The following is a 12,002-nucleotide window of genomic DNA, read 5'->3' as shown; positions in this document are numbered from 1 at the left end:
TGCTGCTGTTGTTGTTGCTGCTGCTGTTGTTGTTGTTGTTGTTGCAACTGCTGTTGTTGCTGCTGTTGCTGATGTTGTTGCTGCTGCTGTTGTTGTTGCTGCTGCTGTTGTTGTTGTTGTTGTTGCAACTGCTGTTGTTGCTGCTGTTGCTGATGTTGCTGCTGCTGTTGCTGCTGTTGTTGTTGTTGTTGCAACTGTTGCTGAAACTGCTGCTGCTGACTAACAGAGTAAATCCCAGGATAGCTAACCAGTTGATGGTACATGGAAACCTTCACACCGTTACTAGCCGGGGGATTTGCAACGTAAGGCAGAGCAGCGCCACAGACTCCAGCTGGGTTGCTACGCACACCATTTGCATCAATGTTACTACAACCTGCAGCATCCCCAATAGCAGTGCTGGTGCCATTGACCATTTCAAAGCCAGGTTTAGCACCGATATTTCCATTGTCAGTAAGTACAGCAGAAGGGGGCCTCCACGCTGACAATCCGTCTGGGACCTGGTCTTTTGGCAGCATCAACTGATGCTGAAGTTGATCTAGTGACGTTGGTAATGCCTGGCCACTATTTTGGTCACCTTTCATACGTCCAAGAGGTTCAGCTCGTTTGCATTCCACCTGTAGAAATAACAGAGTGTAAAAATACCTTGTACTTGAAATTTCACTCAACTTTAAATGAAATATTCTGCACAAACACATAGAACAATTTCAAAGACACACACACATACATGTATACACACACACACACACACTCATACATGTATACACACACACACACACACATATGGGGGGGAGTGCTGAAAAGTTCCTGGCTTTGGATAAAGGAAAATACTGGAAGATCAGTTAATTATGATATTATTGAACATATTCCCCTCCCAGATTCACACGTTTATTGTAGCAGTCCTTCAGTTTCTGTAAGCCCTGCCAAAGAACTCAGAAGATTGGGCCTTCCACAATACCCATAACTTTTCAGCACCCCCTCATATACACACACACACACACACATATATATATATATATATGTAATATATATATATATATATGTAATATATATATGTAATGTATATATCTACTTTCGACAAAAGGTTAATGAGACATAATCATTTGAATGACAACAACTAATAGCAAACATTTCTACAGAGAAGCAACACATACAATGTAATTCGTAGGCTGGTGTGTGTATTCCTGTATGTGTTTGGATATATATGTGCATGAGATTGCATTTGTTATGATATATATGTGGACACCTAAGCCTGATTGTATGCTTGTGCACGTGTGTGTGTGTATGTGTGTGTGAGTGTTGAAAATAATTAGAAAATAAAAATTAAAAAGGCAAAAAAAAAAAATCATTTGACCCTTGTAACAACACTGAATCCTTCACTGTGATTTTTTGTCTTTCAGTCTGGTAATCAGTCCATTATTTATCCAAACCACTGAACACAGCCAAAAATTACAGACACAGACAATAAATGAAATAACACAACAAACCTAACTATCAAAGTAAGCTTGTTAGGAAGCTTTCTAATCTAAAATTTTCCATCATGAGTGTGTGCATGGTAGTGGTGGTGGTGGTGGGGGGGTCAGGGAAATATATAAAGCACAGACATGTCTGTGTAGTAAAAAAAACTCTCTTTGCATACATACAGTCTGGGGTTCAAATCCTATGGCACAGAACCTTGGGCAATTGTCTTCTATTAAAGAACCAGGCCAACTTAATGCCTTCTAAGTGAATTTGGTAGACAAAATTATATAAGAGCCTGTCATATATATATATATATATATATATAGGCGTAGGAGTGGCTATGTGGTAAGTAGCTTGTTTACCAACCACATGGTTCCGGGTTCAGTCCCACTGCGTGGCACCTTGGCCAAGTGTCTTCTACTATAGCCTCGGGCCGACCAAAGCCTTGTGAAGGGATTTGGTAGACGGAAACTGGAAGAAGCCCGTCGTATATATGTATATATGTATATATATGTGTATGTGTGTGTATGTTTGTGTTTGTCCCACCAACATCGCTTGACAACCGGTGCTGATGTGTTTATGTCCCCGTAACTTAGCGGTTCGGCAAAAGAGACCGATAGAATAAGTACTAGGCTTACAAAGAATAAGTTCTGGGGTCGATTTGCTCGACTAAAGGTGGTGCTCCAGCATGGCCGCAGTCAAATGACTGAAACAAGTAAAAGAAAGAAAAGAAAGAAAGAAATATCATCATCATCATCATCCTCCTTATCATTGTTTAATGTCTGTTTTCCATGCTGGCATGGGTTGGACAGGAGCTGGCCAGCTAAAGAGCTGCCTAGGCTCCATATCTATTTTGGGATGGTTTCTATAGCTAGATGCCCTTCCTAACACCAGTGTTGTGTATGTTGTTGACCTTGTTTCTGTCTTTGTCCACCCCCACCTCTTGACAACCAGTGCTGGTTTGTTTACGTCCTTGTAACTGAGCAGCAAGGACAACGGGCATTAAATGATGATGATGATGATGATGCAATTATCATTTTTAAGGAAACAGTGCTTCAAAACCTACAAGTGATAAGGCACCACAGTCCATTCCTAACTGCAGCGCAACAATAGGACACTGGACTTCAAACAGCTCTCTTCTGAAATTCCAGTTGACTGAAGACGAGCATCATATTCCCAAAGTCAGCTACATGTTGGAGGTGAATGACTATGTAAGAAGTCTGTGATAATAAGTGGGGCATCATAAGGGAACCTTACTGTTCTGGATTTCCCTTTTGTTCCTCAATAATACCAGACACAGACAAAAGATATACAACTGGACATGCTCAGTACCTATGCACAAGACACAAAGTGATATGAGAAGTCAAGACAAACAGCAAAATCTATGTAATCTTACAACACCGAGACACTACACTAAACTACATATGTACAGAGATGATGCGAAGAGCACAATCAATCATATGAAAGAATACTGGTGGAATGTTTCTATTAAGATCTCAGTAAAATGCAAGCGTAACAGACATGAGAAGCATGATCTAGAACAGAGGAAATTGTGTAATGTAGTGAAAATCAGTTGCTCAGTAGGTGTTAACATGATATTAAAGATTGGTGAGGAAATAAAAAAAAAACATCTATGTTGAAATAATGAGAAATCTGCCGTTACTCCACCCAGACTATAGTTTCATAGTATTACTTATAACTATTGGGGAACTTGGATGTGTAACTGTCTCAGCAACAATCTGTAGAAGCTGAGCTTCACAAAACCATAAAAGACACTGCTAAACTAACCAGGAACTTACAGCAACAACTTGTTGAAAAAAGTTTAGCATAGGCGCAGGAGTGCCTGTGTGGTAAGTAGCTTGCTTACCAACCACAAGGTTCCGGGTTTAGTCCCACTGCGTGGCACCTTGGGCAAGTGTCTTCTGCTATAGCCCTGGGCCGACCAATGCCTTGTGAGTGGATTTGGTAGACGGAAACTGAAAGAAGCCTGTCGTATATATGTATATATATGTGTGTGTGTGTTTGTGTGTCTGTGTTTGTCCCCCTAGCATTGCTTGACAACCGATGCTGGTGTATTTACGTCCCCGTCACTTAGCGGTTCGGCAAAAGAGACCAATAGAATAAGTACTGGGCTTACAAAGAATAAGTCCCGGGGTCGATTTGCTCGACTAAAGGCGGTGCTCCAGCATGGTCGCAGTCAAATGACTGAAGCAAGTAAAAGAGTAAAAGAGTATTTAATGTGTAGACATGCAAGCATATGTATGCGTGTACATACATCAAAACATGCAGATACACACATGCAGTGACCTCCATATTTGCACACATGCACATGTGTGCATATATATATACATACACACATACATGACTACCACATTGGTCTTGTCTAAATTCCAATGAAGGAGCCTTGCTTCTGAGTAAGAAGCCAGTTTTTTTTTTCCATTGGTGAGGAATTTGAAAAGGAAAACCAGAAGTGTGAGTGAGCATCTGTCCAAACATCCATGCATGCAAGCACAGACACATACACACACACACACACACATATATATATATATATCACCGTGATCACCGTGACCGACCAGGCTATCAGATGTTGCTACACATCGCTGGTCACAATGCGCTTTTCGTTGTTTTAGCCTTCAAATGACACCACCCCGCTGGCTAAGTGAGAAGGCCTACAGAAGAAAGAGTGAGAGAAAGTTGTGGTGTAAGAGTACAGCAGGGATCGCCACCACCTCCTGCCGGAGCCTCATGGAGCTTTTAAGGGTTTTCGCTCAATAAACACTCACAACGCCCGGTCTGAGAATTGAAACCGTGATCCTATAACCATGAGTCCACTGCCCTAACCACTGGGCCATTGTGCCTCCATATACATATATATATATATATATATATATATAGCATCATCATCATCGTTTAACATCCGCTTTCCATGCTAGCATGGGTTGGATATATATATATATATATATATATTAGACTGCCCTTTGATAGATGGCAAATAAGGGTTCCACCATTAATTACTGAACAACCAGCACAGATGATATGTTTATAGTGATGATCAAATGTTTTTGTTGTACATTAGCTTGCTCGCTCCATCAAAATCATTGTATCCTGCACAGCTGTATGATGTACCACATATCAGACATCAAAGTGATAGCAGAGCAACATGGAAGGGGGTGTCATTGTTGAAGAACACTTCACACCATCTGGTCTGAGAATGGGAACCATGATTTCATCATCATGTGTGCAATACCTTCACCTCTAGGCCATGAACCTTTTAATAACTAATAAATGTTGGTAATATATTATGACTACAAAATTTCCGACCATGAATTTTCAGTTCTTTGATCAAATGAACTGTCAAGCTCATTGCATTAGTGTTTGTCACTGAGGATTCTACAGATATGCTCAGTACCTATGCACAAGACTCAAAGTGATATGAGAAGATATTATTATTATGCCCTAAACATAACTCTCAGACAGCTTCAACTTAACACAGTGTGACAAGGCTGGAGCCTTGAATTACAGATACCAACTGCCTAACAGGCTTCTACAGTTTTTGTGTACCCAATATCAAATATCGGGCAGTCCGGAAAGTTTGTGCCGATTTATAGTAGCTTATATTTCGACTTATTTTAGAACATGGTTGAGTCCATAAAATAGGATTTGACTACACCTCCATTTAGAGCACAGTTTAGGGTTATCTTTAGGCTATCTTTTCATGGAAGAAGATTTATGTTCCTATAACCTGTGTTAATTCTGTAACCCTTTAAAATGGAAGATAAGAAAGTTCATTTTCGGCACTTGATGCTTTGGGAACCAGACAAAAATTGCTGCGACTTGGCTGTTATATGTTACCCCACCCTCCATATTCACCAGATGTTGCTCCTTTGGATTTCCACTTATTCAGGTCTCTGTAGGATAGTCTTAATGATAAAAATTTCAATTCCTTAAATGACGTAAAAAGATACCCCGATGAATTCTTTGCCATGAAACCACCTCAATTCTGGGAAGAGGGTATTTTCAAGTTAAAGGAAAGATGGAGACGCATTGTGCAACAAAATGGTTCATATTTGGTTGATTAAAAATGTAATGGCAAGTATTTATTGACCTTTTTCTTTCCTTTAAAAATCGGCACAAACTTTCCGGACAACCCAATACATGGAATGAACTGATGCTGGGCAATAGAAAAATGATACTTGTCCAAGAAGACACACAACGGTATCAAACTTATGACCTTATCATGATGGTGTGAACTTCTTAACCATTTGGCTATACTGTGTCCGCATACATGCATGCATATGGACATAAATGCACCACACACATAAACATACATAAATCAGAGCAACAAGGAGTCTCTAATGGTATGCTCCCACTAACAACAACAGAGATGTTATTTACAATAATTTTAAGTTCAAGTGAAAAGCTTGTTTTGATTATGTTATTACCCATGGCTCACATTTAGAAAATAGCTTGACAGACTAACAGACATTGCTAGTGGCAGGGTGGCTATCAGAAAAATCAATGAACAATTAAGCTGAGGTTCCAGTACATTCTGTTTATTTATATGTCTATTTTGTTTATTCATATATCTATTTGATCTGTTAGTGGTTAGATTCCCAAATTTGAAAAAGGCATTTATTTACTGAAATATTATATGTAGATTTATATGAGATGATAAATTGTATGCTATGTACCAAAAACTTTTCTTATTTATTTATTTAACTATTTGACAGTACTTCTCAAAAAATTCAATACAAGCATGCATGCAAGATGTTTGTACATATATATATATATATATATATATATATATATATATTTAAATAGATATTATGGAGATGTACTTGCATAGCAAGTGACCTGATCTGAGATTGTGTGCTGGAACGAAAGCAATTGCAGCATGGAAGGTGTTTATAAGCCATTTAAGAAACACACAAAATCCATTAGACCTGTCCACTGACAAAATTCCGTGCTGCACGGAATTTTGTCAGTGAACAGGTCACGGCCTCAAAGCGCCGAAAATATTTTGACAAATTAAATTTAATTGTTGAAGTGAATCTAATGGATTTTGTGTGTTTCTTAAATGGCTCATAAAAGAAGGCAATCTTGTTGATAAATCCATAGGATGGAGTAACTCTAATGTCACCCCTGGATTCAAAGATTCTGTTGCTATGTCTGGGAGTAGCTGATATGTCCACTGCAAGTACAAAATGTAAAACTGCACATAAGACAAATGTGGTTGCAATTCTGTGCTGATCTATTGGAGGGTCTGATATGTTGTAGTTCCTACTTTTGCTCAGCTTGTTTAATCATGATATGCTCAGAAGCTAGACACTTTCTTCATGAAACTGTGCCAGATAGTAGATTTCTTACAATGACTCAGGTTTGATGCTGAAGTATTTTAGAGAGGTCCAGAGAGTGTCCTCCTTCAGTTGCATTGAATGTTTAGGCATATATATATATATATATATATATATATATATACACAGACACACACATACATAAAATATTTAGAATAATGAAGGTGGCCAGATGCAATATAAAACAGAAAAGGAAAATTTCAATTGTCACTAATAGTGACTGAGGGTGCAGGGTAGGACCTATATGGCTAGAAACAAGAATTAAGGACCCTTATATCTGCAATAAGCACAGGTCTATGCATTGACAGGGGAGATAACTGCCCCACAGCAAGCAGTGTCATTCTACTAGCTAGCTAGCTTTGCTTAGCCCATCAGTAGTGACTACTCTGCCACTGATGGTTAAGCTAAATCCTAGTTGTCAGTATATAGTATTTACCATATGAATCGATGCTTCTCCAATGCGAGAGGTTTGCTTGCAAGAGATCTATCACATACACACACACGTGTGTGTGGGTGATATTAGATGATTTGTACATCATGGAAAACGTGTCATTAATGTAGCTCTGATGATGTTAGCATCAGGTTTTAAAATCACCAATGACTGGTACACCATACCATATGTCCCCTCTACAAAAATCAAGCTTTCAGAACAATATTTTAATATTAACTGGGACTACTCTATTGATACTAGTTCAAAACAAGTTATGTGCTATACTACACACAGTAAGGACTTGGCCATGTGGAAATATCTCTTCATATGTTAGAATCCCTTGACTTTCACTAAATGAGTGCATCAACATTCTACCTTTCAGTTGCTGAAAACAGTTATCAACCCACATGCCATTGGGCACCAACCCCATTCTGTCATGTACAAAACTTCAAGGGTGTTACCATTAATACAGGTGCAATGAAATGATTGAAGAGATGCTGGAGAGAAAGAAGTAGATGTGTGCAGTATGCAAGAGGTAAGATGGGGGAGAGCCTCAGCAGATTTCTTTTGGACAAGGAATACAAGCACAAATTTTTCAGATAGGTTACAATGCTGGTGGTAGTTGTAGGGGGCATACTTTGAGTAGAGAAACTAACTGAAGTAGTGAGAGTATGTGAGAGAATAATTAAGTTTGGACTAATTACAGACACATAACAATAACAGTTATGTATATGCACAAGAGTCAAAAACGGAGAAAGAGCAAAACAAGTTTCAGTGAGACACTCATCTGCATCACATTGATAGCAATGTCAATGAGCATTTTTGGACAATACTATAATAGCTAATCTGATGTATATGGAAACTATTGATATGATACATGGAACGAGGAAGTTTCAAGGTTGGAATTTTGTGATGCAAACTAGGCCAACCATTTGTAACACTAACTTTAAGAAATAGACCAGCAACCTGGATGCCAACTAATTAGGCAAATCAGGTAAATATATAAAAAAGATAGACTTCATACTCATCAGGAAATAGAATGAATAGAAGGTTGTGAATACCAAGTTATTCTATAGTGAAGAATGTACCACTCAAACAAAAAATAATGATTAATGACATCAGAGTAAGAGCTAAATGGATCTAGAGACACAAGACAACTTGAAGAAGGCAGGTATGGGAACTGATAGGTGTCACTGCTAGACACATAATATAGAGAACAACTAGGAAATACTATGAAACAAAGTGCTGTGAAGCACAGCAGACTATATCTGTGGTTGAAGCATGGTACTAACTAGACTGAAGGTGACATCATTTTGGAATGTCAGAGTAGACAGAGCCATGAAAGCAAAGAGACTGGCCTGGAAAGACTGGAAGAAAGAGAGAATCTGAGAATAATATCAGGTAGCTAAGAGAGAAGCAAAATGGCAAATATACAAAGTACAATGAGAAGCTGAGAGTTTAAGGTTTAAAAATATTCAATGATAAGAGGATCATAGGCGTTAGGTGTACCATACTGCAAATCAGTGTCCTAGTGTTAATCATTGTCATTGGGAAATGTTTATTTGGAATGAAAGCAGTGCACTTATTCTCACTAACACCATGAAATAGGCTTAAAATTGCTACTACAGGAGGTCGCTGAATGTTATGAATGCTTTAGAGTAAAGACTACTCCAAGTAAATTTAACAAAGGAACTAGCTATTAAAGTCGACAGCTTTATGGTCAAAAAGCACTATTAAGGATGTGAAATCAAGAAATGGAATTGGACTATCAAAGATACTCACTGAGAAACTGAAAATAGATAGCAAGGTATGTAATGTTCAAGTCACTGGCATAGTGAACCAGATATATATATATATACACATAATAACTGGTGTAGCAGTGTCATCACCAACTACTAGATGGGCTAAAAAAGATGATTTGTGAAGAAGTAGCTCAGAGATATCAAACTGACCAAGGTTACAAGAATAACATAAACGGTTATAGCAAAACAAGTTAGGAACAGAATTAGCCTAGATGAATAGCAGTTCAAGTTTGTGCCATGTGGGACACCAATGATGTCCTCTTTCTACAGAGACAAGTTCTTAGCTAAGAGTAAATCACTAAATTTAGTATTTGTTGAACTGGAGAAGTTCCTTTGATAAGGCTCAACTCATCTGTAGTCTGATGGTCACTAGGTAAACAAGATTCATATAAAACCTAACAACTGATCTATCTATATACATTCAGATTCCAGCCATCTATCAAATGTTATTACACATTTTGCCATGAGGGGCACCAAAGATGTCCTCTTTCTACAGAGACAAGTTCTTAGCTAAGAGCAAATCACTAAATTTAGTATTTGTTGAGCTAGAGAAGTTCCTTTGATAAGGCTCAACTCATCTGTAGTTTGATGGTCATTAGGTAAACAACATTCCAACAAAACCTATATAAAACCCAACAACTGACCTATCTATATACATTCAGACTCTAGCCATCCACCAAATGTTACTACACAAAACCTGCAGCAGAAATTAGATGTACAAGCAGTTTCTTATCTGATGAAGCAACTTTTTTGATATTATCAAGGACAAGAACAACTAGGAATCAGTAGAGAGTTCAAACATCAAAAAACACTAGCACTAAGAAGAATTCGATTAAATTCACTCCCTCATTCATCAATACAAGCATAAGCTGTGTAGTCAAAACAAAAAGACAGAAAGTTCCATAAATTATTTTAAGAACAATATTAAAACCAGCTATTCTTCAACTATTTCCCTAAGAAAAAACCATTTCACTTTAATACTACAATATTGCTCAAAACAAAATAAAAACAAAGAGAAAAATAATTCCTCACACACTGGTTTATGTTCCTTTCATAAGTAGTGGCATGGGTAACTGCATTTCATATCATAATTCCCACCATCACTACAATTGTAGTGGGGAGGGTATTAAACCATCACAAGCTAGAGTCATTGATTCTATCAACATATGGGCCTTTTGAAACAACATCATAACGAAAACACTGCAAAGCACAACTGGCAAAAGAAAGAGTAACAGACAGAGCTACACCAAATGACAGTAATATATGTTTAACTGAGAAATATCACATCATTAAAACCTCACACCAATACTGGAGCTGATATTGGCTTGCAGATAGTGTATGGCTTCTATCACCTCATTTTGAAGTAACCAAAGAATATAAGCAGAATCACATTTCATATGATATGTTATTTTCTTTCATTTCCATTGTCAACTAGAGCAGATTCCTTCAAAGATCAGTACAACTAATTTTCTGTCTATTAGTGTAAAACCATGACACAGGAGTGTGTGTGTGCATGTATATATATATATATATATATATATATATATATATATAGAGAGAGAGAGAGAGAGAGAGAGAGAGAGACAGAGGCAACTTTTAAGTTTGAATCTTTTTGGCACTATTAAATGTCTTTTATACTGGGAAGCACTGGATCTCATCTGTGAACTATATATATCCTGGAGTAGTCTTCTACCTGGCTGGCTCCTGTTAACCATCCTACCCATGCATGGAAGACGGATGTTAAACAATGATGATGATCATCATCATATCATATCAGCATCATCATCATATAACACAAGCCAGCATGGAACATGAATGTTAAATGATGATTATATATATATATGTATATATAAGTAGTTGACAGCTTCCGTTACCTAGGTGACCAAGTCAGCAGCATGGAAGGATGCACTGAAAGTGTAGCTACTAGAATAAGAATAGCCTGGGCAAAGTTCGGAGAGCTCTTACCTCTGCTGGTGACAAAGGGCCTCTCGCTCAGAGTAAAAGGTAGACTGTACGCCGGATGTGTACAAACAACCATGCTACATGGCAGTGAAACATGGGCCGTGCGTGACTGCTGAGGACATGCGTAAGCTCGCAAGGAATGAAGCCAACATGCTCCAATGGATGTGTAGTGTCAGTGTGCATACTCGACAGAGTGTTAGTGCCTTGAGAGAAAGGTTGGACCTAAGAAGCATCAGATGTGGTGTGCAAGAGAGATGACTGTGCTGGTATGGTCATGTGGTGAGAATGGATGTGGATAGCTGTGTGAAAAAGTGTCACACCCTAGCAGTTGAGGGAATCTGTGAAAGAAGTAGACCCAGGAAGACCTGGGATGAGGTGGTGAAGCATGACCTTCAAACATTGGGCCTCACCGAGGCAATGACTAGTGACCGAGACCTCTGGAAATATGCTGTCCTTGAGAAGACTTGGCAAGCGCAAGTAAGACCATAACCTTCTCGGCAAGGGCAAGTGAGACCATAACCTTGTGGCCTATGCCAGGGGTGTAACCAGTCCACTTATGCGTGCCTTTCCTTCATTGGACACTAAACTCTGCCTGCGAAGACCAACTGAGGCAAGTGAAATCGAAATCAAGCTCGCTGACTGGCATCCGTTGCTAGTGGAGTGCTAAGAGTAACATACAAGTGAGATCGTTACCAGAGCAACAAGCTGGCCTTCATGCTGATGGCACATTAAAAACACCATTCGAGCTCAATCGTTACCTGCATCACCTTACTAGCACTTTTGCTGGTGGCACATGAAGAAAACATTCGAGCAAGATTGTTGCCAGTGCCACTGGACTGGCTTCTGGGCAGGGGGCACATAAAAAGCACCATTTGAGCATAGCTGTTGCCAGTACCACCTAACTGGCAACGTGTCAGGGGCATGTAAAAACACCCACTACACTCTCGGAGTGGTTGGCGTTAGGAAAGGCATCCAGCTGTAGAAACTCTGCCA

At 38.8% G+C, this 12,002-nt stretch overlaps 1 protein-coding gene across 1 annotated transcript in view; it reads right to left on the bottom strand.

The window, feature by feature from the left end:
* LOC115209444 (putative mediator of RNA polymerase II transcription subunit 26) overlaps positions 1-12,002 on the bottom strand; it is a 581,370-nt gene that overhangs the window by 21,858 nt on the left and 547,510 nt on the right. The window contains exon 8 of the mRNA XM_036500957.1: positions 27-614. Coding sequence (XP_036356850.1) covers positions 27-614 — 588 coding nt within the window. The remainder of the gene's footprint in view (positions 1-26; positions 615-12,002) is intronic.

The sequence above is a fragment of the Octopus sinensis genome, linkage group LG3, assembly GCF_006345805.1.
Source record: "Octopus sinensis linkage group LG3, ASM634580v1, whole genome shotgun sequence".
Classification (NCBI taxonomy): domain Eukaryota; kingdom Metazoa; phylum Mollusca; class Cephalopoda; order Octopoda; family Octopodidae; genus Octopus; species Octopus sinensis.
Note: the sequence above shows the minus strand (reverse complement) of the source record. Positions and strands in the feature narration are given on the sequence as shown.